The sequence below is a fragment of the Carassius auratus genome, chromosome 17, assembly GCF_003368295.1.
Source record: "Carassius auratus strain Wakin chromosome 17, ASM336829v1, whole genome shotgun sequence".
Classification (NCBI taxonomy): domain Eukaryota; kingdom Metazoa; phylum Chordata; class Actinopteri; order Cypriniformes; family Cyprinidae; genus Carassius; species Carassius auratus.
The window spans coordinates 402501-428073 of record NC_039259.1 but is presented as its reverse complement, the minus strand read 5'-3'; the positions used below and the strand labels follow the sequence as shown (position 1 = coordinate 428073).

Genomic DNA, 25573 nt, shown 5'->3' with positions numbered 1-25573 from the left:
TGCAGGTAAAATTGGATGTACTTATACAGTCAAACCAAAAACTATTCAGACACCAGATGTGTTGTATTTAGATTTGTTTAAACCAGTGGGTGCAGGACACTGTAGTTCATAAATGTACTTTCTGTGACATATTATACCCAAAAAGTCTTCATACAATGGACTACCAGTAAAACTGATGAAAATTTGGGAACAAAATTATTCAGACCATGTTTTGCTTAAGTGTTTTATCTTGAATTGCTAATGCGATCTTTTACACCACAGACTGAACAAAGTGAAGCATTGGTAAATGGTTGAGCTACATTGGTTTTATCTAATTGTGTTCTTATATTTAACAGCTGACAGCTATTCAGCTGAATTCATTACATACCTTTCTATAAAAGTTACCTGACATTATTATGATGAATTTGTTCTGACAGTTATATATTTTATTACCATTTTCTGAACTATAGTGAATAAACTGTGATGTAATGTTAGAATGGAGTACATTTTGGTTCGACTCTACATAACTATAGAAAGAGCTCTGTTATCATAGAGTCATGAACAGCATAAACTTGTGTAATGTTTAGTTTGACCTCTGAAACCTGATGAAGGTTTTCTGAAGATCCAGCACCTCCCTTCACGGATCATTAGTTGGGAAGAAGCGCGTCTGTAGCGGCTCTCTCTCGGTCTATCTCAGAGGAGGGTCTGGAGACGCCGGGGTCGGGCCAGACTGAGCTCTGGTTACACTGCACACTGCTGCTGATTACAGCGCGGCTCGCAGCTAATTGGAAACACATTAGTGTGGGGTTAAGAGCGGGATTAGACGCTTCTCGCCCCACAGCCGGCCCCATGCAGAATGGAGGCCATTGGAAGGGATTTGTTTTGATGCCCCCAGAGAGGACGGCTAATTATTCAGCGGGGCTGCTGGGAGTTCAGCGTAACAGGTTACAGGAGCTGATATCCCCTGATGATTCGCATCAGCAGCACTACTCTTACCCATAATGCAATGCCTTTTCATTATGATCTCATCTGGTAATGAAGAGCAGCCATTGTCCTGATGTGTTTCTTCTCATTTGTCCTGACTAATAGATCCTGCTGTTTTTAGCAGATGATTTATTTTCTGCATTCTGAAGTGCGTCTTGGTTTCATTATGGGCCATTTCATACGTCTTATCTGCGAAATGAAGTGCTGTAATGTTTTAATGAAATGGCAGGAGTTCTTAATGAAAGCTTTCACCCATTTATGTGATGGAAAGCACCACTGAGGTCAATGGAGAGCAGAGCGCTCCACTCCTGCCGAACCATGGGCCATTCGACACTCAGTCTGAGGCGAGAGGTCAAAGGTCAGCCTCTTACGAGCCCACTGTCCGATGAGGATCTCTACAGCGGCAGGAGCTTCTTCTGAGGAGTGTTGTTGTGAACTCATTACAAGTAACATGAGTAGCTAGTTAAGTAACGCATTACATTTTAATTCACAAGGAAATATACTAAAGTTATATATAAAGTTACTTTTTCTAATAAGTAACACCAGTTACTTAACACATTTGTTGAGGCGATCTCTCCTCTGTCCCTATGTTGAGAAAAACTTTAGTTCTTGTATAAAAGTGCACATGCATGAATTCATCTCACTTACGAAGAAAACCGATGCAGTATTCCTCAACTCGGAAAATGACGCAGTCTGCAGCAAAAGCAAAAATTACTCAAGATAATCGAACATTTTGTTCTTTTTTATTGTTGAAGAGTACTGAACTTTCTTTTCCTGCGCTTTACTGTACAGACATGAATTCACATTTCCTCCAGCCTTATTTATTTCACTTCTGTTGTGGAAGGGCTTTTACTTTTGCCAAAAATATAACTTTTTATAATAAAAACAAGCAAGCAAGCCCTGCCCACATTTAAAAAGTAAAAGTAACATATAACGCATTACTTTACATAACAAGTAACTAAGTAACGGAATTAGATCCTTTTTTAGGGAGTAACACAATATTGTAACGCATCACTTTTAAAAGCAGCTTTACCTAAAGCGGTCCATGAGCATAGATGAGCAGAAACATCTTGGTGGTGGCATCCTTTCAAGTTTGGTACATGTTCGGAATAATATATATATTAGTGCTGTCAATCGATTAAAAAAAATTAACTAATTAATCGCACAATTTTTTAAAATTAATCGCGATTAATCGCGATTAATCGCAATTAAAAGACTGAAACTTTTTGGATATGTAAATGTAAAATGTAAAAAATTAATGTAAACTCAAGACAAAGAAACTATTTAAATGCAAAATATGATTGTTTATTGGAATTTTTGTTTAACTTGTAACACAGATTTTCTCATGTAAACAATATACCTGCAATAAACCATCAATATCCTCCAAATTAACTGTTGGCTTGAAAGCCATATTTATTACAGAAATAAAAACACAGGCATGTAAGTACCATTTGGTAAGTACCAACAATCAATGCCAATAAAAAACAAAAATGATTTCCATGTTGAATTCTAAGTGGACTGCAAAAAAATTCCTAAGTATAGTCATTGCCAGTGCTTTAAGTGGGCCAGTATGCACCAGTACTCAGTACCGCCACTTCCAAATATATCTCTTGAACGTACCGCCACCTCTCCGTGCGCCCAGAACCTGCTTGTAGCGTACTGGTACGCTCATTTGGACATTTGTTTTAATAGAGATTTTAATCTTTTACCTGCACTGCCGATTTTCAGAGCGCCCTTCACAATGCAAGCTTCCTAATTCATCCCACCCAGAGCAGAAACTACATTACCCATTCACCCTTAAGTTATACAAGTGAATAGCGCATGTGTCGCTTTTCCCACTGTTAAGTGTCAACAACTCAACGTGGCCGGAGAAGGTGTGTGAAACTCGTTGTGAGTTATACTAAAGCAAAATCTTGAGTATTTATTGTCTGATAAACATTAAAAACTGTCTGCAGAGGTTGAGTCGTCCTGCAGCCCCCGCTGGCTGTTCATTGGCTGCAGCATCTTTTTTCTAAGTTCTAAAAAAATACCGTAGACGGCAAGGCACAAATTTAGATATTCATTTATCTAATTAATCTATAGCCTATGCACAAAGACAATATGATCTTTTTGTCCCCTTTTTGTTTTAAAGCTTGATGAAGAGAGAGAGCGCAAGTTGCTGCAGCTGCGAGGAGGACAGTGATGCACGCGTACAGGAGTGATTGACAGTTCGCGGCACTGTGTACAAAAAATACTCCGCTACACAATTATTTAGTTTATTTTCGTTTAAGCTTATTAACGTTTTTTTTAAACAATGACATTTGAGTTCATGATTTTAATGTTGCTGTTTCTTGTGGCAGACTGAAGAGTAATCCGGCAGAGTTTTATACTGAAACTTTCCGTCTAAAAGTCCTTCCTTGGTCTTATCCATATTTCTTTGCACGTTGAACACACAAGGCCACAACTGGAAATAAAAAAAACTGCAACCGCGTTAATTGCGTTATTTTTTTTTAACGCGTTAAATATTTCAAATTAATCGAATGCGTTAACGCGCTAATTTTGACAGCACTAATATATATATATTTTTTTTCTCTCCTGCTCACCAAAGATGTATTTAATCAAAAATACAGTAATATTATAAGATATTATTAAAATTCAAAACAGTTGTTTTCTGTGTGAATCTGTGTTAAAGTGTAATGTATTTCTGTGATGCTCCGCTGTATTTTCAGGATCATTTATCCAGTCTTCAGTGTCACATGATCTTCAGAAATCAGAATAATATGATGATTTACTGCTCAAGAAACATGAAGATTATTATCAATGTTGAACACAGTTGTGCTGCACAATATTTCTGTGGAAACTATGATACGTTTCTCTTTTAAAAGTATTAAAAGTAAAAAAAGAAAGAAAGCAAGAACTACTATTTTTTGTTTTTTTTTTTTCCACAAAGGTTGAATTACATTGATTTATAATATTACAAGCGTTTGATTTGGGCTGAAGGTCCTCCTGCCCTCTTGTTCTCTTCTTGCTCTCGTCACCTTCCCAGCTCTCCACGCTGTCATTGTGGAGGAAATGATGTGGCTAAATCTGGAAGTGCCATCTCCACAGTCATTATCACAGACGGGTCAGGCGTTTATTGGGTCTCACCTCACCGATAGCCTGACGATCATTAATCCATAAGCACTGGATCATGAGCACTGAACAGATTTATGCAATTACAGCCACACGCGGATAGAGCGGCTGTCTTTAGCCTCATGCATTAATGAGCTTATCAATATGTGTCGCGGTTCAGGGTTCGAGTGGCCGTTAGCTGCCCCTGATGGGACTAAATGAGTCGTGAGCTGTTCAGACCCAGAGCGTCTCTGAGGCGTTTAGATAGAACGCTTTAATCCTGCTTTAATCTCTGCTGGCATATCGACAGAAGGGACATTTCACTTCCTCTGCATCGCGTCCGGATTGAAACCTCGTCAGAAGCGGGAAAAGAGAAGGTGTAGAGTTAAACCTAAAGGAAGATTGCTTGCTCTTTATGGCCGTCTGGTCCAGCTTAATGGACCTCTTTCACATTTCCGGGTTTCTCCGCAGCAGAAGTCGTCATTTGCTGCAAAGGTCATATAATACAAAGAATAGTGTTCGAAATGTACAAATATGAAAAACAGTAGAAATATGAAAACTTTCCAGGATTTAGGATGCTGATGATGCTGGAAAGGGTTCATCACAGCGAGGGTGTTTTGTTTTTGCTGGCCAGAGGGCTCTTCGCGTGCAGAAGGAGGTCTCTCCAGCATCATCACAGTGTCCCAGGGATGTCAGGAGGTTCACCTTGTGATATTTATGGAGTAGGACACAGCGTTTATTTATCGTCCGTTCGAGGCCGCTTCTCATGCTGTCTTTAAACATCCTGTTTGTGTGAAGGCTTTTTTATTATCATGACCATGCTCCTGCATGCGGGCCCCAGGGCCGGTCCAGTAAAATATGTGAGACGCAGGTTGTGTGCTGCTATCACCTCGCTCACAGCCTTGAGTCGCTCGAGCCCTATAAATAAACTGCAATTAATCACCAGCCGAGAGGAAGCCTTGACCGAAGCGCTGACGCCACCATCCTCTGTATGAGGACTGAATCCTTTCTCTGTGTTGAGTTGACATGGTCGTCTTACAGAAGCATAAAAGACGTCCAGTCAGCGCACCATCTCTTCACCAAGCCTGTTTCAGTAAGACGAACCTGCATTCTGTCTTTGCTGCCTTGATTTTTTTCAGTTAACTGTTCAGTCTGTTTTCATCTCGCTTGTGAATTTTGGTAGAGGGTGCAGACTTTTTTCAAGTATTTAACATCTGCATGATCTCTTTCCCTGCCAAACACAGAATATTTCATGTTTCCACTGTTATACACTAGGGGCCGCTATTAGATGAATGAGTCTAGAATCACTTGATCAAAAACACAGACCTGGAAAATCCCGAAACAATGATCTTGTATGTAAGCATTAGTGGTCTGATTAAAAAATGTCAAATAAACATACTTTAGATGACAGAATTTTTCACAATATATATAATTATTTAATACAAATATGATTAAAAAGAAAGTAAACACTGTAATCAACAGGGCACTCGGTATTCTGGAAAGTTTGTGTGCATTGGGAATCATATTTTTCAAATAAAGCCAGGGTAACCCTCATTTTACACACAGCACACAGAGAAAATGACATGAATATGACAGTGGACAAATGCATAAAGTGCAGCATAATTTGAAATCATGAGTTTAACGTTTAAATCATTCAATTCAGACGGACTGATGTCACACAGAGAATCATGCTGATACACACTTCACAAGATCTCACAGCTGGATTTGACTAAGTTTGCAAGGTTTGTGAAATTAAATGTTCATTAGTCATTCAAAGATTTGTTTAAGGGTGCCATAGAATGCATTGATGCATTGTTCTTCTCTGATGTGTGTGTATGTAAAGTTTTATCTGAAAATATCCCACAGGTATTTTTTTATAGCGTCTTGAAATTGCCACTTTCAGAGTATGAGCTATAACAATGTTTATTTGTATGTCCCCTTTAAATAAGAATGAGCTGCTTCTCCTGCCTCCCTTTCAGTGTTGTCAAGTCTGCTGTTTTCCCACAGAATTGGCCAGTACTTTAACACTTTTCATGTTCACGGGAGGGTTTTGTTGTGAAAACCTGGCAACCCTCCCTTCTCAGAAGAGTGCAATCTTCAGGAGCTCATGCTCGTGGGCAGACCGGTGTTACGGTTTAACTGGTGGTGACCATGTTACTGACCTCACACATTGCTTCCAAATGCAGTTTTTAACTTCCACATTCCTATTCATGATCATTGTGGTAGTTCATGAAGGCAGCATTAGGGAAAACAGGCAGAGACAATGGTAGCTTTTGCAACGTTAGCAATACAGAGAGTCAAGATGCTCTTTTGGAAAACAAAATATTGGGCGTGATGCTTACTTAGTCTGGAGTTTGCACACAAAGCGTTGGTATCAATCCCTCTTTCAGAAGCAATCTTTGCACAACTCCAGCGCTGAACTGACCCTTGTTTGTGAGGAAGTCCAGTGTAAAATGTAAGCTCAAAGTATAGGACATTTCAGTTTTTTTTTTTTTTTTTGGCACATTATCTTTGAAAATGAAAGATAAAGTTCACAACCATGTCCTCAGCGGTCTATGGAGACTCCTGTGTTCATTGGTGCATCCCAACACACGACACTTTTAATGTCTCTTTGGTGATGATATTGTACCTCCAGCATCTACAGCAGGAGAACAGTAATGATGGACCGCTGCTTCACACACAGAGCTGTCTGTATGCTAATAGTGCAGAGAGTGTCACAAATGGGTGGACTTTCACCGACTACAGTATGTTGTCATAGAAGTGAGTAATCTGGAGCTGCTAGTGAGAAGAGACAGTTTAGGAATTATTGGGATTATAAAACAATGAGTGTGTGGACTTTACCATTAATGGGCTGGTTGTTTTCACACACTGTGGCCACACAACTGTGTTCAAACAACTTATAAAAGTGAATTTGGCATTTTATGACACCCTTAAATTATATAAATTCCTATTTGCTTTCATGCTGATGGCAAACATGAAAGTATTATAATGTTTGATGAAAGCAGTCGTTATTATACTTTCTGCATACATTACATCCTTTTGTTTAACTAATTCTATCTGATTATTAGACAAACTTCTAACTGTATTAGACAGAACTGTTAATGATTACAGTAAGCGAGAGAGAGAGTGTGAGCACTGTGCAGTGCCGTCAAAATAAAAGTCCCACTTCGAACACATCGGGCAATCAGAAACACTTATTGGCCAATGCCGATATTTAGAAAAAATGCCAAATATCGGCCGATATATTGGCTTTGCTGATATATTGGTCGACCACTGATATACGTATGAAAAATAATGCGATCATCAAAACTAGCCTATATGTTAGCAAGTGAAATGTGGATCCAGAAAGTGTTAAAGGCCTGTGAAGCTTTAGGAGAACTGATGGAAGCCATCTACTGCAGCTTTGCTTTGGTAATATTCCTGAATATTATCCAGATTTAGTATTTGATAAAAATACGATTTTCTCATATTTTTTTTTTTTTTGTATTATTTTTTTTATTTTATTTTTTTATTTTTTTTTATGAAATCTACCTACATTTAAGTGTTGATTAAAAAAATGCTTGAAGCTAGAAAAAAAAAAAAAAAACTTTTGAGGCAAGAGTAGAGTAGTTTCTGCTGTATGTACAGTATGTCAGTCCTTGACTATGGAGACATTTTGTATCAATCAGCATCTTCTACACTTTTAAGTTCTTTAGACACTTTGTATCATGATGCGCTTAGGTTTATATTAAATTGTAATGTTAGCACCGATCATTGTGATTTGTGTAACGGAGTTGGTTGGGTGTCATGATCAACAAGCAGACATAATCACTGGTACCTGTTCATTTATAAACCCATCTGGGGTTTCCTCCTCCATATCTCTGCTCTCTCACTGAACTTGTTTTACTCTCTGCGCTGACAGAGTTTGTACACTCTTCCGGTTCCATCTGTACGGACTGAACTTAGAAAACACTGTTTGCGGCGCCCAATGACTCGAACTCTTTACAACGCAAGCTGAAGTTGCGGTCTTTAGTGTCAATGAGCACTTTAAGACTCTTGATCGATGAGCTGTTAAAAAAAGATGACACCGCGGAGGGCTGTAATTAGTTATTCAATTACTCTGTGATTATGTGTGTGCATTGATGGGGAGGAGGCCACTCACTCTCTCAGCACCTCCTTTCAGCTTTTTGTTCTTAAGTGCTGCGCTCTCATTAAAATGCCTTTTTAACCAGCATGGCACCTGCTTTAAAATCAAACGCGGGGCGCTCGTTAAGGCTAATGGCAGCGTGTCTGCCAGCGACGCTCTCAGCGGCATCCCACTCTCTCCTCCGCCAAAGCCAACGCGCTTCAAATTAGCTACATTTCACAAACAATTTCACCGACTCGTTACGCAGTTAGATGTTTATTGGAAGATCGTTGACTTCCCCTGAGCGATACTTGTGCCAGATTTTGGTGGTGAAGCGGTGGCCCACATAATAGACCTCAATTATAATTTGAGCCCCGTGTCCGTTTATGCCTTTATTTGAGGAACCTTTGCATTGAAGTACAGCGGCCTGTGTGTTTCTGCCTTCAGAGCGGAGGCTGTTCGGACACAACCGCATCTATTTAACCCCAGACCCTTCGCCGCCGGTGTGCTCTGTTATTGGATGTGCTGATGAAGTCAACCGCTTGTGTTCCCTTCCTTGTTTTCTCCTCCAAACCCAGCAGTCAGTAGAAGAGAAGTCATCCTGTCCCGACCCATCTGATGTTAGTTATGATAACCAGTAGAGTCGGGTGACTTCAGTTTAATCTTACTGATTTCCTTCAAATACTGTTCAAATAAACCAGACCGTTCTTGTTGATCCTGGAAAAACATTCCAATCAACCAATCAGAATTGAGAAAATATCTGCTTTAGGCTTACAGCCAGAGTGAGGTGCTTCTACACTCTTGTTAATCAGATATCATTACACTGATTTTGGGAATACATTATGGTTAGGGTAAGGTTTAGGGGTAGGGACTGGGTAAAGTCTATATTTTTGGACAATAATGTTGATGCAGGATCATCAGAAGGGTCTTATTTGGTAAAATCACGGCGACCCTATTACCACTAGCGCTCATGCCTCGACTAGATCTGTGTTCATTCCTGGAGGCAGAGAAACATGATTCTGGATGACTGTCCAGGAATAGTGCTGGGAAACACTGGAATAGATCATTAAAACTGATATATTGCCTCGGGTTTTTATTCCCTTTTCAAAATATTCCTGTTTACAGTCACCAGGTTACAGCAGAATTGATATTAAAGAATTAAATATTTTATTCTGTTTGAATAATGACTAATTGGAAAACATTTTAATTTACTTTGGAATAAAGCTAAACCTGCAGGAGAGAGAGAGAGAGAGAGAGAGAGAGAGAGAGAGAGAGAGAGAGAATGAGAGAATGGCCAAAATATTGAGTAAATCCAAGGCCATGATATATTACGAAAGATCTTTTTATTTGTGTAATAAATAAGAGTACTTAAATTTGAAATAAAGGTTTGATATACTGTGAACTGGCACACAGTGACTCTGGTCTCGAGGTGATTCTTCACTGATGGTTGGATTCATGTAGTTCATCACACTATGATGTTTCACAGTGTCCGGGACTTTTCAACAACATTTGAATATTTATATTTTCTTTCTTGCTCCTTTCTGATCTTGTTTTAGTTTTAGTTAGTTTAGTACTGTTGTCCAGAATACTAGTGCTGTTTCTGTTCAGGGTCAGTGTGGAGAAACACAGTAAGACCGCTCCAGGAGTGAATGTGTGTAATGTGCACAACGGTCCGTCTCTGAACGCTGAAAGAGCAGCGGAGCTCCTGACGTGGTCTCACTGGGTTACAGTATGTGATCCGTCAGCCTTGAGATCTCAGAGCCTCAACAGATCACCTCTGTAATAACTCAGATGTGTGTCAGTCAGCTTCTCTCTCTGTCCAGATCTCATCCCAGCATCCATGCTCCTCACCTCTCGTCTCGTCTTACAGCATCTGAATGTTTACACTGTGCCTCCACAACATTTCCATGAACCGGATGGGATTCTGGAAGTGAAGGGAACGTCTGGAAGGACTGCTAGTTTTGTGTGCAGGACTGTGATGAAGAGCATCTGATCAGTCTGACACAGTTTCCAGTTCCTGTGCTGAAGCTGACTGTGATGGGCTGCTGTAGATCTGTAGGATCCAAATCCAGGTTTACATACAAAGAATTTAACCTGTGCACAAAATTGGAATATTGCATGAAACATAACGAGTCGACGAGAACAAAATCATCATCTTCCTAATAAACCGGCGCTTTATGTGAGACCCTGGAGCACAAACCAGTCATAAGGGCCTTTTTATTTGAGATTTCTACATCATCTGAAGCTGAATAAATCATCTCTCCATTGATTTGTGGTTTGTTCGGAGGACAGTATTTGTTTGAGGGAGCAAAAAAATCTAAATATTGAGAAAATCATCTTTAAAGTTGTTCAAACTGAAGTTCTTAGCAATGCATATTACTAATCAAACATTAAGTTTTGATATATTATTTACAGTAGGAAATTTACAAAATATCTTCATGGAACATGATCTTTACTTAATATCCTAATGATTTTTGGTATAAAAGAGAAATGAATAATTTTGACTCATACAATGTATTGTTGTCTATTGCTGCAAATACACCTGTGCTACTGATGACTCCAGGGTCATATATCACTAAGAGAAGTAGTAGAAGCCACTGAATATAATAACTGTCATATATTTGTGGTAAATGACTTGCGGCTGAGCGAGCAGACGAAACACAACAACGCTGTCACTGCTTTCGTGAGGTGAGACAGTAACACACAAACACTGGTGACAGACTGTGCTCGGAGATTTCAGAACGACCAGCGCCCGTTTCACTAAAGAGGTTCAACCAACTCGGAGTTTAAACTTGAACTCTCAGATGACTTAACCCTGAGATGGGAAACTCGGTTACAGAACAGCTGAACTCTAAATTGACTGACTCTGAGTTAAGCGCGTGCACCACTACTATAAAAATACATTATCAATGGAGCGCCGATATTACAATTCACCATGGCAACAGCTCCCGCCAAAAAGCTGTCTGCATACTTCAGACTCGATACAAATGTAATTCTTATCAGTGTTATAATATCACAGGTGAAAACTGGCAGAACGTTAGATTAATAAACTAACAGCTAATCATTTTATGGTATCTCATGGGCAGAAAATATATAAAATAATAATATTAATAACAATATTTTAAGTGCCTTATTATATATTATATATATGTTATTTTACAAATGATCTGCCAATAGAGTAAGAAGAATACGGCAGTGGCTCTTTACACTAAGTGGAATTAACATACTTTTTTAGTGATAGATACTATTTACAGTAGGCTAAGTGCAAGTAGCTCTAGATGCTATTTACAGAAAACATGAACAGTGAAAATCGTGATATATTCTATTTAACATGTAAAAGTAGCAGTTCTTTGCAACAGGCTAAGTGTAAATAATAATTAGATGCTAGTTATACTTTATACTGGCAGATAGATTTGCACCTCAGTATTGTTATACATTAACAGGATGCAATAATAACATTGTATATGATTATATTACAATTATAAATAGTTTAATCATTATTAAACACTGTTAGGCACTTTACTTCCACTTTTAGAACATTTTGTTCATTTTTATTGAAAATAAATTCTAATGTGACGTGATGGGAAAAGTGAGAAGAATGATCTCTGCAGAAGCCGGACTCGAACCCAATCAATTGCGTTAAAATCTAGTTTCCGTGCCCAAAACATTACAGCCTACACCACTGAAGCCGTTATTCACATGTGTCGAATTTAACCTTGTGTCGAGGGAGGGTGGAGCTACAGGAGATGTGCACTACTCACAATAATCTTGTTTCCATTTGCATTAAGATTATTTTTATTACCACACTGGCATATCATTTGACCCAAGTAAAATGCACTTATTTTAGATCCCACCGGGAAACAAGACTAAGTATCTTATATCATTTTCTTATATAGTAAATCAGTCTTTATTTTTATTCTTTATATTTGTAGTTGGGGGAAAAAAAAGAAAGAAAAAAAAACAAAACTTCAGAATTTAAAAAAAAATTAAATTAAAAAATCTGATTAGTGAATAAAAAATAGTTCTTAAGTTCTTTTGATTCTCAAAGAAATGCATTTGTATGTTGAGATATATACAGGAAAACAATAAAAACAACTTTCTTTATCTTCAGTGTAACACTGACCTAATGTTAAGATGTCAGCGGTTTCTACATGAAATCCCCAGCTTCTCTTCACTGCTGACCACAGGACTGACACTGCTGATGTGAACTGTTCTTCAGGACTCTCTCTGTCCGTCCACAGGTTCGGGCCGGGGCTGGTCATCTACTGGTACGGGTTCGTGTCTGAGCTGGACTGTCAGAGGGAGCGAGGGATCCTGCTGAGAGACGGCTTCCCCTCGGACATCGTGAGCCTGTGTCAGGGGCCGGCGCGGAGCCGCGTCTGAGACAGCGCCTGGGATCGTTTGTGTTTTCAATAATAAAGTCTAATAAAGCAGTGAGATCTTCATGTGTTCTGTGTCCATGTTTCTTCTGGAGCTCTCCTCTTCCTCTTCCTCTCTGAGCCGAGCAGACATCTCAACAGCTCCTGTCTGTGGCGCCTGACGTATGAAACACAGACAGAAAACAATGAAACCGAACAGTTCATTCAGCCAAAAGAATGTTTTATGTTTTGCATCATATTTGATCCATCAGGCTTTTATGGCTGATAGAGTGAGAACATGCTCAGTGTTAAATAGCAACAATATGCAATTAAGTATAAAGAAAGATGAAGGAAAGAGGAAAATTCTGCTGCTCGTAGTGTAAATCAATGAGATGAAATCAGTGATCTCTCTCTATCTGCAGTAATGTGTGTCAGTAAGATGAGATGTAGATGATCCGCACATATAACACAGTGATGGAGAGCTGAAGAAATCAAGGCTCCTCAGAAGATGTGAGATGTTCTGGAGGCTTGTGAAGATCATTCCTCCGCTGAGGAACAGTGAAAGTAAAGCTTCTGGAAACAAATGCTCCTCAAAAGATCCTGAGGATCAGATTTGAGACTTTAAAACATGATTGATGGAGAATCAAGTAAAGCTGAGCTGCTTCAGTCCAGTAAGAGTTCATCTGGAGATATTACTGACCTTATTCTGACCTTTACTTGATCAAAATCAGACAAGATCTGAGTCGAGCTGAAGCTGGACGCTTCTACAGTTACACTAGAAGAGCTTTGGGTGGTAAAGAGGCGAGTCCGTTCCTCCGGAGAGCTTCATGAAGCGCTGTGAGCGGCCTGATGTTTCCAGCTGCTCATCCTTCATGTTTGATATCTCATGTCACAAGCTCTCATGAATGTGTCTCAATAAACAGAATTAGAGGAGTACTTCACCCAAAAAGTGAAATGAAATTTTCATGAAGATGAAAATCCGGACAGAAAAGATGTTTTTAATGAAAGCTATAAGATGTTTGGTTCTCCGTTCAGAGTCCATAACTAAGACTTAAAAAAGCGCTAAAGTCAGTACTTTTATTCATCAGGGATGCATTAAATGGATAACATTAACAATAAAGACATCTCTGTTACAGAATATTTCTATTATAAATTAATGCTGTTGTTTTGAACTTTCTCAGCTGTTTTCAATTACAGTAGAAGATCACATTTTACTGTATTTTTAATCAAATAAATGCAGTTTTGGTGAGCAGACAAGACTTTTTGTGTTTCATGCATTGAGCAAATATATGTCCCTGGAGCACAAGAGCAGTCATAACTCTGGGGTATATTTGTAGCTATAGACAACAATACATTTAAATATAAAACATACATAACTTCAACAATTGTTTCTTCATGCCAAAAATCATTAGGATGTTAAGTAAAGATCATGTTCATGAAGATATTTAGTAATTTTCCTACTGTAAATATCAACACTTAATTTTTGATTAGTAATATGCATTGCTAAGAACTTCATCTGAACAAATTTAAAGATTTAATTTTTTTGCTCCCTCAGATTCTAGATTTACAAATAGTTTTATCTCAGACGAATATTGTCCTCCTCACAAACCACATATGAATGATTTATTCAGCTTATTTATTCATGATGTATTTCAAGTTTCAGAATTTTTACATGTAATTTCCAAAACGGGATGTTTTTAGACGCAGGGTCACGTGTGTCTGAGGGAGTAGAGCTGATCTTCAGTCCTTGAGTGCAGCAGATCTCATACTCGGTGGTGAAGTGTTGGTGTCTGAGAGCGCCTGGGGTTTGGATCCACAGCTGGTTCTGCTCAGTCATGAACACATCCATCTCTCAGCAGAGCAGCAGGTGTGTGATGACGCGCTGCTTCTCTCTCACACACATTCCCTGAGATCTCCATCAGTGGTCAAACACACAACACACACATCAGTCCTGCCTAAATCAGATAGATCAAACATAATGGGAATGATTTATTTGCATGACACTTTGGGACTGAAATGTTGTGTAGTCATGGATAGATTATGACTGCTTTAGGTTAACTATACCTTTTTTATGGCCCATACATTCTAGAAAATGCTATTCTCTATTTAATGACTGAGAAAAACTTGAATCGCATGGTTAATGTTGACGAGTAAAAAAAGTGTTAATTTGATCAGAAATACAGTAAAAGACTGAACTCTTATTAGAGTGTAAGAGGTCTGTTATCTGTGTGGATGTGTGTGCTGTGTGAAGTGAAGGATTCACCGGCCGTCGTCACACTCCTGGAGAACCAGATCCAGTGACACACACACAGATTCATTCAGCTCAAGTTATCAGATGTGTGTGTGTGTGTGTGTGTGTGTGTGTGTGTGTGTGTGTGTGTGTGTGTGTGTGTGTGTAAACGGCTCCTGACAGCGGCTCCAGCTCTCAGCACTGATGACTGGGGCGCACACACACACACACACACACACACACACACACACACTGCTCTGTAAATGAGGACATATCATTGACTTGTGTTTTTATAGTTAAAAATAATACACATTATCTTCAAATATCCATCTGAAGGAAAGAATGTCTGTAATTTATTTTATTATTATTTTTAAGAAACATCTCGGTGAAAGTGAGGTTTCATCACTTCTTGGAGTTGAATTGTGGCCCAAAACGGGAAATAAATAAACACACACTGAGCTTTATTGTATTCAGTCATACACTATATATATAGATATGTGTGTGTGTTATTGCAGAAAATACCACGTTGTCTAAAATTTTATTATTATCACTATATTTTTATGTACGTTCAGGTTATATTTTTCATTAAACGGCTGCAAATAAATCTTAAATCTGCAATTAATTCTTAAAAAGAAGATTTTTTTATTTTGTTTGATATTTTTATTTTTTCATAATTCTCCGATGTTGACATTTGCAGATAAAGGTTTTGGAGGAAACCAAGGACACACTGACATTAATACATTTCAGTTCATTCACACGCGCCACAATTAATGACATTTACTGCGAGATAAATGATAAATAATGTCTCAAAAATAGCACAGTATCATCATTCTGTTTCGATGCTTACAATCTTTAACGCTGGGAGTTTCTATATAAATAGATAGATATGTTCAGGCTCATGTCTTTAGCCGCCCTTCATCATCTTCATCATCTGTTCATTCAGACTGAATCAGAAGAAGTTTTCAGAAACACAACGGCTCGCGCGAGGTTGTTATAATCTCAGAGATCGATTATAATAATACAGAGAAATATTTGTTCCTTCTGTCACTGATAGTTTCACCCGGAAGGGGTCGCCCGGGGCTCGTGCTCTCACCCGACATCTGTCCCGCGCACAGCTCGCTCTGGACTGCTTTTAACTCTTTATTTGCTTTCAGTAAAATTTGTATATACATATGAATTGTTGTTATTATTATTATTTATTTTAATTTTATTTTTGCTTATATGTGACCTCTAAAAAATAACTTTGTTTCAGGGTTTAATATTTTTGCTCCTTCATCTTTAAAAACCCATCAGGTTATTTAATTTCGCACTGATGAAAATCCCGCAGACATCTACTGCAAGTTTGTGTTTCTGCTAGTTATTATTATTAGTACTATGCTGCCATATACAAATAATAATAATAATACTTAATAAACGGGATTACCCAGAGATTTAATGAGAAATATAGCGTGCTGTGCTTCTGCTGTTTGTGATCTCTGATCAACATTAATGACCAAATTACATGAGAGTAAATAAATAAACCCATTTCAAATAAAACCTTTTTTCAATAATTATACATATAGTAATAGTTATAGTAATGAAAGATAAAATAAGGAAATAGAGCCGCAATAGACTACAAAATAATAATTATAACTAGGCTATATAATAATAGTTACACTGAGGAAAAAAAGATAGCCTACTAATTTGTTTAAGTAGTTGCAATCAATTTATTTTAGCTACATGTAACTAAACAAATTTAGTAGACTAACGTTCAGCAACCTTTTGCTAAAATAAATAATTGCAAACGCTTAGGCCTACTTAAAGAAATAGTTAAATGAATCATTTGTTTCGTTAATTATTTAGTTTCAAATTCATTGAATCATTTGTGTTTTACTCACATAAAATAGCTTGTATTATTTCGAGAAATGATGTTTGTCTGATAAAGTACGTGCACGCGACGTGAACGCGCTCATCGTGTAGTTCGTGTGTTTTGTCGCAGTTTATTGTGTTTTAAAATCGTCGTCATCATCAGTGTGAAATGAAATACGAAAAAACCTACTACAGCGTGAGCTGCTGAGATCCACTGAGGAAGATCTGTTGTTCTCTGTTCACTGTTTCTAAATGAAGAACAGAAGAAACGGAGAGAAAGAGAGAGCGTCGGTATTATTCCTCTGCATGTGCTTTATTGATCAGTGACTGTGAGCTAATGTCATTATCCTCATCAATAGAGAATCACTGTGATGCTGACAGTGATTAATGATCAGGGGCCTCTGCGCGTGACCCCGGGGCCCACGAGCGCGCGCACACACACACACACACACACACACAGCAGATGCCGCTTCAGCTGGAACACTTTCTCTTCTTTATATGTGATAAATGTAGAAAACGAGAGGCACTTTCCTGAGACACGATCGGGTGTCTGCTGAAGACCTGCTCATTTTCTCCTGTTTACTGTGAACATTTCGTCCTCTTCTGTGTGTTCATATATCCCTGTGACTCTGACATGAGGAGGAGGAGGAGGAGGATGAAGGCCAGATCATCCATCATTCCTGTCACAGACTCAATTCAGTCCACCTCCTGTCGCCTATTAATATTAAAATCAGCCGCCCTTCCTTACACTTCTTTCTTTCTGTTTCCTTCTGTCTTTATTTCGGATCAGATTCTAGAATTTCGATTTAATGAAATGAATTACTTGCCCATCTATTTTCTTGAATAAATAAACCTTAAAATTGTTACTTTGTGATTCTTTGTTAATAATTGCACTTAAATAAATAGGCTTAATCTAATTGAAATCATTTAAATGTCTATAATAATTTGCACCACGCTAATAAAAAGCGCAAAATGCACATCTTCATTTATTTATTTCAGATAAACATAAATATCTGCAGGGATCAAAACTCATGTTTATTTCGATGTTAACAGCGGCATATTCAGTTACAGTGATCTTAATATTTTGTAAATTAATAATTACCGTTGGTATACATTTAAATTATTAATACTTAATTCATCTTTTTTTTTTTTTTTTTTTTTTTTTTTTTTTTTTTAGAAATAATTAAAAACCTTCTGCTTTGGGGAAAACGCCTGTTTTCTTTTATTCACCGAGCGTAAACGAACCCTTCAGTAAAAATTCAGGAAAACATATTAAACATTAAAGTAACGAAGAGAGACTAACTTTCAGATCAAGCTCTGTGCACGCGCGTGTTCAGTCCGAGCTGATGCTGGTGTTTTCTGGAAGTGTTTTTACGCGTTTCTCTATTGCGCACGTGAGCGTCCTCATTGTTGTAATCGACAATTCATAATTTTATCAACATGTATAAATGCTGTTATTATTAATAATAATAATAATAATAATAGTAATGTTGTGCTGTGCGCAGCGGGTGTAGTGTGAATGAGCTCCAGCAGGAGGCGCAGTGGAGACTCGAACCTCCTTCAGTCTCACACTGGAGACCCTCGCTGTCCTTCACCCCTAAGCCTCAGACTGTCCGTCTGTGAGGCCAGCAGCTCGAGGGCAGCGGAAGCGCTTGGGGTTGTTCTGTCGAAAACAAACCTCTTAAAGGAAGATCGGATTTAGAGACCATTAGGGCGCCAACATCCCTTACACAAGAACAACAGTGAAAAACACTCCTCACCAGTCACGAGCTATCGGCAAACGTAGCAAATAAGAATAATGAATGATATATGATGCATTGTTATATATTAATAATTGTTTATGCATTACAGATTTGATATTATTTTCCATGTGCAACACACTGTACAACACACAAGAATCTACCAAAATCAAAAATGAAATATTTATTACAGCATTTGTGACTGAACACCTTTGAAACATCACGCCACAGTCCTCATACAAGTACTGAATGTATTTGTGACAAAACTCGAGGGAGACAGTTTTCATCTTCTAGTGGAGCACGTGCTGATAAAGGAAGGGGAATCATGGACATAACAATATCAATGCCACAGCAGATCTGAAACTAGCAAAAACATTCGTCTTCAGTTGAGGTAAACACATAGAATATCTAACATGAAACAATTAATAGACTGAACTCTGAACGAAGTTTCTTACAATATTCTCTCAGCTTCTCACCGAGCTTTGAGTTCATAATTTAAGTTCTTTTTTTTGTCATCCTTTTAAAGTTTTCCTCCGCGTCGGTCGCGTCTCTGGAGTACTGTATGTGCAGAAGCGCGTGCGTCTCTGTCGTCCTTCCGGCGGATATAGATTGATCCCACTGCTGCGGGGGGCGGCTTTCTCGAGGATACACGTCCTTCATAAGGCTCTTACTCTGAGAGTCCCAGATACAAAATTAATAATAATAATAATATTAACAATAATAATCAAATAAAAACGTATAAAAGCAACACAATCCAGTGCTTGGGCAATTCAAACGAAGAACTTCACCTACAGGGCAACATTCATTCATGGACCAGAAAGGGGAAATGCATGAGGGAAAAGAGCAGGAGGAGAGCAGGCTCCAGTCGGCAGAACCTCTGATGGAGGAGGAATCATCGTGGTGCGTTCCTCTCCTCTGCTCGGGATCAGCACACACAGTGTGAAAAACAGGGCAACGATTTACTCTAGGACTAGCTCATGAAACATAAACTGAGAGAGGATACAAATGTACAAGATTTAATTTAGTTTCTATGCTTTTATTCTACAGTAGTTTGAACTCTTGGAGTCTCTTTTGTCTTTTTTTAATATCTTTTTTTTTTTTTTATGGAGTGTGTGTGTGTGTGTGTGTGTGTGTGTGTGTGTGTGTGTGTTTAATAAGCGGAAACATCCTCAGTTGATTTGAACAGACACCCAAAACTTTACAAAGTGTTTCTGTCAGCTCTTGGTCCTCCAGCAACAAAAGTAACAAAAGTTCACAAGATAAAAAACGATCACAGCTCGTCTGGAATTCCGTGAGAAGCTTGTAATTCTGCTGTCGGATGCTTCAGCACTTTCTCTTTTCCTTCACAAATCTTTCGTGGGGTCATTGTCCAGTATTGGTTGGTTCCCTTCGGTCATTGGCCGGTCCAGCAGTGCTGTGGTCCGGGGTCAGAGGAGTCGAGGTCGAGGAGGGGGTCTGTGCATTAGCATGGCCACACGGGTCGAGGCTGATGAGGAGATGACGAGGGGCTTCTGGTGGAGGAGGTGATGCCCACAGGACCACACTGAGGTACGAACTCCCCGGCGCGCCTCGATTCACCTGAGATTCAGAGAAACACACAGTCAGCGGAGCGAGACCAGTGCGATCTGGATTCAGGCCACGTGTCTGCAGCTAATGCAGATCTTTCAACAAAGAGCACACTTGAGCAGAGACATCTGAAGACGGCCTGCATCTCTGCATGCTATAGTGACATACTTAATAGGAGATACATGTAGTCAAAGCTAAATTTATTTAGACATCTCTCACAGTTTATTCGCTATAGTTTAGATAATGGTAATAAAATATTACAAGAAGTCAGAGTTGAACTGTTAATGTTGTTAATGTTAACTAATTAATGTTGATAATGTCAGATAACTTTTATAAGAAGCTAGAATGAATTCTCCTGAATAGCTGTCAGCTGTTAAATTTAAGAACACAGTTAGATAATACTAATTCAGCTTAACCAATTACCAAGCAATGCTTCATTTTGTTCAGTCTGTGGTGTAAAAGATCGCATTAGCAATTCAAGATAAAACATCTCAGCAAAACATGCTCAGGTCAAAGTGTCTGAACCATTTCCTTACTTACATAAATGAACTATAGTGTCCCGCACTCACTTGTAAAAATATATCAAAAATTAAATCTGACTTATTTTAGTTTTGACTGTAGAGGTAGAATTCATTTCACTTATCCATCCTCAATCACGCAGTAGAACAAGACTGTTCAAAATGCATGCATGCTCCATTCTCTGGGAATCGAACCCATGATCTTGGCGTTGCTGGCACCATGCAGTGAAGTGATGTGGATCTTTCAGGAACAACCTAATCTTATCAGCGCTCAGAGCGGTCGAATCCCAGATGAAATCAGTGACAGAACGAGCTGCGCCGCTGCAAACTGATTTGATTCAAGTTCCTTTACGAACTCGCTAAATTATTTAGGGGCTGGTTAACACCTCTCAGTGAACAGCACAATATCCGCTTAATATAAAGGACAAGATACACAGGAAGCCATTAATTGAGCCACAGACCGTAAAGAAAACTAGAAGCACAGATGCATGTGCTGACCGAATACATTTATAGCACTGAGCCCTGACTCAGAAACGTGCCGTCATGTTTTGTAACATGACCCCAGGGGCATTTACAACAGTCATTTAAAGTAGGGACAGGGTCACTCCAAGGTCATCAGGCACTCACTGCACAATCCTGTAGTGCAGGATTCTCCACACAATCATCAGACATGCACGTGTTTATTAAAGTGATCTTGTAAAACCTAGTGAAGCCACAGTAGCTCTTCTTTTAAATGTGCAGCAGATGTGTGACGCTGTAAACCTTGGTCTAGATCTGCATCCTTCAGTCACAGCACACCTCTCTGAGCACACTCCATCACCGATCATAATTAAACAGCGAATACGGCATATTGTGTGTGTGTGTAATCGAATCAGAGATGGCTAATATTCCTCAGTATTAAGCTATTAATCTAATTGCTCATGAAGCATAAAATATGTTTCGTAATTAAATAGTCTCAAAATTATCCCACACCGTATTAAAAATTATCCAAGCTGAGCAAATGTTGTCTCCGCGGCTGTTTTAGGGAACACGCTCGCCACGTTTCATAGTCTATTAACGAGGGGGGGGGGGTCGTCACAGCATCGCTATGGTGACCTACAGGAAACTGCCGTCTATTTACATATAAAGGGTTCTTTTAATCAAGCAAAGTGTTATTATATTGAGGCTCATTGAGCAGGAAGTAGAGGTGTTAAATAAAATCTTCTGTGCCCTGCCACCTTTGGGACGCCATACGTCTTGATTTCTCAAATGTCAGTGGTGCGGCCGTCTCAATCAGACGAGGAGATCTCTGCGTTTACATGCGGTCGTTCTTTAATGCCATCCTTCCGTAGCCCACACGCTCTCATCTGCAGATATTCCCATTCCATCTCCCTCCGTTCCCAGTAAAAAAGAAAAGACGCGCGGCTTCCCCCGGTGAAGGATGGCCGTGTCACCCGCCGTCTCTATATCTCTCTCCGGGAGCGTAATGTACTGCACTGCTCCCGTCTTTGCATATAAGATAATTTGGCCATCAATCCTTCCCCTGACGGATTTATGTCACTCCGAGGACAGTTTCACTTCTCCTTTTTGTATCGCTTCACTGGAGCCCGCTTAATTTCACCCCGTCATATTCTACCCCAGGAGATGCTCCCACCCCGACTGTCCAACATTTGCATTGGCCGCATGAGACGTGGAGCGCGGCGCCGCTGCAGCGATAAATAAATCCTCCTTTAGTGAAGGAAACATTGCTCGAGCGGCGGCTCACCTGACTTTTCTCCTGCCCCTGATGTTTAGCAATCACAGAGTAAAGTGAAGCGTCTGTGGTGTTATTTTGGGCTTTCAGGGGAATTCTGACAGGAAATGGACAGGAAAGACTCTTGAAAGAAAGGCGGAGAAAGAAAAGAGTCCCAGTGTACTTACTTCCCCCTTTTCTTTACTGTACAGCCGTTACATGTAGTGCCACTGGCCGTCCATGCCCATATTCATGCCCATGCCACTCATAGGACCTATAGAGACAAACAGCACAGACAGTCAGTGCCCAGCAGAGCCCAACATCCCAAACACACAGGAGGAGAACAAACTGACAGTTGGGGAAACTGACAACAACTCAGAGAAACCTGGTTGTTCTTTCATTGCTCAGGTAAGGAGTTTAAAGACACATCTTTTTAGCCAAGCATTTACATGATGTATCTCGTAACTCTACTTCAGCTCTATCTGATCAAATGCACATTTTCATTCTTTTGCTTGGGTTGAACACATCATCTTTGCTTGGTTGGAAGAGCAGCTACTCTAATTCAGTCTCTATCTGTTTCTCTGTTTCTGGGTACTGATTGAGGAGAGATGATGCCAACCCCCCAGAAGACCTCAGATGATGGTAACACTGGAACAACATATAAAACTACCAAATATTGCTTAATCACAATGTTTTATTCCAATCACAAAGTTTAATGATTCTTACTGTACATTTCTGCCACTGTCACCACTAATAACCTACTCCTAAATGTAATGTAGAAACATGAATATTTTCTGAAAATCTACTTCGTAATGATTTACATTGTGAAAAGCGCTATACAAATAAACTTGAATTGAATTGAATCTTCCTAAACAATGGTTAAAATCAATATGATGTGTGTTTCCCAAAAGCTACTATGGTTGCAAGTTCTGCTGTTACCAATAGAGTTCAAGGGAACTTTTGGTAAACGCACTCACAGATAGCAGCTGAGAGAGAATCTAAAGAGATATGAGTCTTTTGAAAGCAGGCTTCTGAGCAGTCGGAGATATTTTCTGTTCTGAAACTCTATGGCTGATGATACATGGGGGCAACTCTTTGAGCAATTTTGCTGGGCAACTTTTTTGAGCAGTATTGCTTTGGCACTTTCCCAAAGAGAATGGGTAACACGTTTCTATCTGGATACTTTAGACTGGTCTGTGTCTCACCTGCTTGCCCGTTGATGGCAACATTGCTCAAAACTTTGCCCCTCATGTATCATTAGCCTCATCTCCTTTAGCAAGACACCTGAGATTACTGGAAGAGAAACATCTGAGAATCAGGATGTCTCAATGTTTTCTTCAATTCAGCGCATTACTTAGACAGAGGTGTGCAGTCCTGCAGAGTTCAAGCCTAATCAAACACACCTTAACCAGCTAGTCAAGGTCTGTGGGATTACTAGAATCCTCCAGGCAGGTGTGTTAGGCTGATGATACACGAGGACAACGTTTTGAGCAATTTTGCTGGGCAACTTTTTTTTTTTCGCAACATTCCTTGGGCAGTTTCCCTTTGAGAATGGGTAACATGTTTCTATTTGGATATTTAGGATCAGATATGGGTCCTGTGTCTCAACTAGTTGCCCAGGAACATTGCTCAAGATGTTGCTCAGTGTATCATCAGCCTTAAAGCAGGATGCAGCTAAACTCTGCAAGACATTGGCCCTTCAGAGCAGGAATGGACACCCCTAGTCTAAACAAAAGAAGTGAGATGTTGAAGAGATGATCATAGGAAGATGTCGCTGGATCTCACCTGCCGGCCGGATGCCCATGTGTTGCTGTCCGTCCAGCACGAAGCTGCCCATGGGCTGCCCCTCCGGACTGTACGCCGCTCCCTGGCTCACTGAAGGATCAAGAAGAAAACCTGAGTGAAGTCAAACGTGGACACCAGGGGAAAAAGAGAGAAGACACACCAGACAATCAGCGATTATCCCAGCAGCAGCCCAAACACGATGAGCTGTTCATCAGCCACACACACACACACACACACACACACACACACACACACACACATACGCCTTTCTCCAACGTATGCATCAACAGGACATGAGGAGGTTATAACAACAGAAGGACGTCTATCTCTTGACTTGCTTCACTGGTCTTGGGTTCAGCAGAGAGATCTAGAAACCATGCAGTGGTGCTGATGCTTTCGCTGAAACTTTGCTTGAAAATCTACATTCATGTGCTGGTGTTTTCATCAATAAAAATGCCACTGCTACATGACCTGTCCATTTCATTCAGTTCATTTGTGCTCGAATCATCCCAGCTTCAGCACAGCAAGAAACATTAACTCGAAAACAAGACAATTTCTTTTACGTTTCTGGTGTGAATTCATGAATGCTTATGCAGATCATTTCTAATGGACCATAACACAAAGAGAAACAGTGAAACGCTCCAGAATTACTGTAAAGTTCTCCTGAGGCCAATTAGCATTGAGATTCACTAATGTCCCTCCAACCAGCGAGATGGAGGAACATCCAATTAGATTCAATCTGCTCTCTATGTACCGTAGACATGGGAGAGACTTGCTCAAAGACTCTCAAGTGAGACACAAACAGTGTTGAGAAGATGAGATGATGTTTACCTGCTCGATTTGACTGGTCAATCATGGGCTGCACTATTCTTCTTCTGGCATTAATGAACCTGAAAACACAAGAGAAAAACAAGACCCATTACATCACCTGCCATCACAAACCCAACACGTGGCTGATATTAAACACTTAGAATTAGTAGCATTAACAGTTAGCGGTGTTGTAGTACTCAGTTATGGACAAGACCAGACTAAGTCCAAGATCCAAGATCATAATTTCTGGAACATTTGGAATCGGCCTGGACTTGGATTCGAATTAGCTGATCTTGGCTAATCATTAAAAAAATTAAAAAAATAAAATATATATATCTTGGACTTGAGGTGTTCTCTTGTCTACTCAGTCGAGTCTGGACTTAAGTTCTACCATTCCAGGTAAACCAGAACTCAGGAGTTCAGGATTGTTCATATTTGAAGAATTTGAAAATATAATTCTCTGATTTCTAATAAATGAAAAAGTCTCAGTAGTTTACTCTGCCTTGTAGAAATGAGATCTGGAATTAATTCTCCAAGACAATCAATCAGATACGTGGAGACGTTATCTGCTTCTCAAACATAATCTCACATGTGTCTTAAAGGAGATCTCAACAGCATGCTCAGATCTGCCAAGAGAGATCACAGCCATTTCTCATCAAATGATCTGAGCTGTTCTCCACATTGATTTTAAAGCTCTATACTCTTCTGGATAAACTTCTAAGAAGAAGTTGATCATCAAACAAGCAACTTCAGAGACTACACTTTAGCCCGAGCCTCGCACATGCACAAACATTATTCTTCATGTGTTAGCGCACACAAGGCATTCAGAAGGATGGTGAAGTTTGAGATA

At 39.4% G+C, this 25573-nt stretch overlaps 2 protein-coding genes across 11 annotated transcripts in view; one reads left to right on the top strand and one right to left on the bottom strand.

The window, feature by feature from the left end:
• The window catches only part of cdin1 (CDAN1 interacting nuclease 1), a 94079-nt gene extending 81473 nt beyond the window's left edge, over positions 1–12606 (top strand). For all 4 annotated transcript variants that reach the window (XM_026285234.1, XM_026285235.1, XM_026285232.1 and 1 more), the window contains one exon: positions 12400–12606. In XM_026285234.1, the coding sequence (XP_026141019.1) occupies positions 12400–12541 (142 nt within the window). In that variant the 3' untranslated portion in view covers positions 12542–12606. The remainder of the gene's footprint in view (positions 1–12399) is intronic.
• A 5888-nt stretch (positions 12607–18494) lies between these two features.
• The window catches only part of LOC113116927 (homeobox protein Meis2), a 69908-nt gene continuing 62829 nt past the window's right edge, over positions 18495–25573 (bottom strand). For 5 of the 7 annotated variants that reach the window (XM_026285224.1, XM_026285225.1, XM_026285228.1 and 2 more), the window contains exons 10-13: positions 24745–24803; positions 23914–24024; positions 22317–22402; positions 18495–19911 (exon numbers count right to left, since the gene is read on the bottom strand). In XM_026285224.1, the coding sequence (XP_026141009.1) occupies positions 22344–22402; positions 23914–24024; positions 24745–24803 (229 nt within the window). In that variant the 3' untranslated portion in view covers positions 18495–19911; positions 22317–22343. The remainder of the gene's footprint in view (positions 19912–22316; positions 22403–23913; positions 24025–24744; positions 24804–25573) is intronic. The other 2 variants (XM_026285227.1, XM_026285230.1) reach the window with 1 other exon arrangement.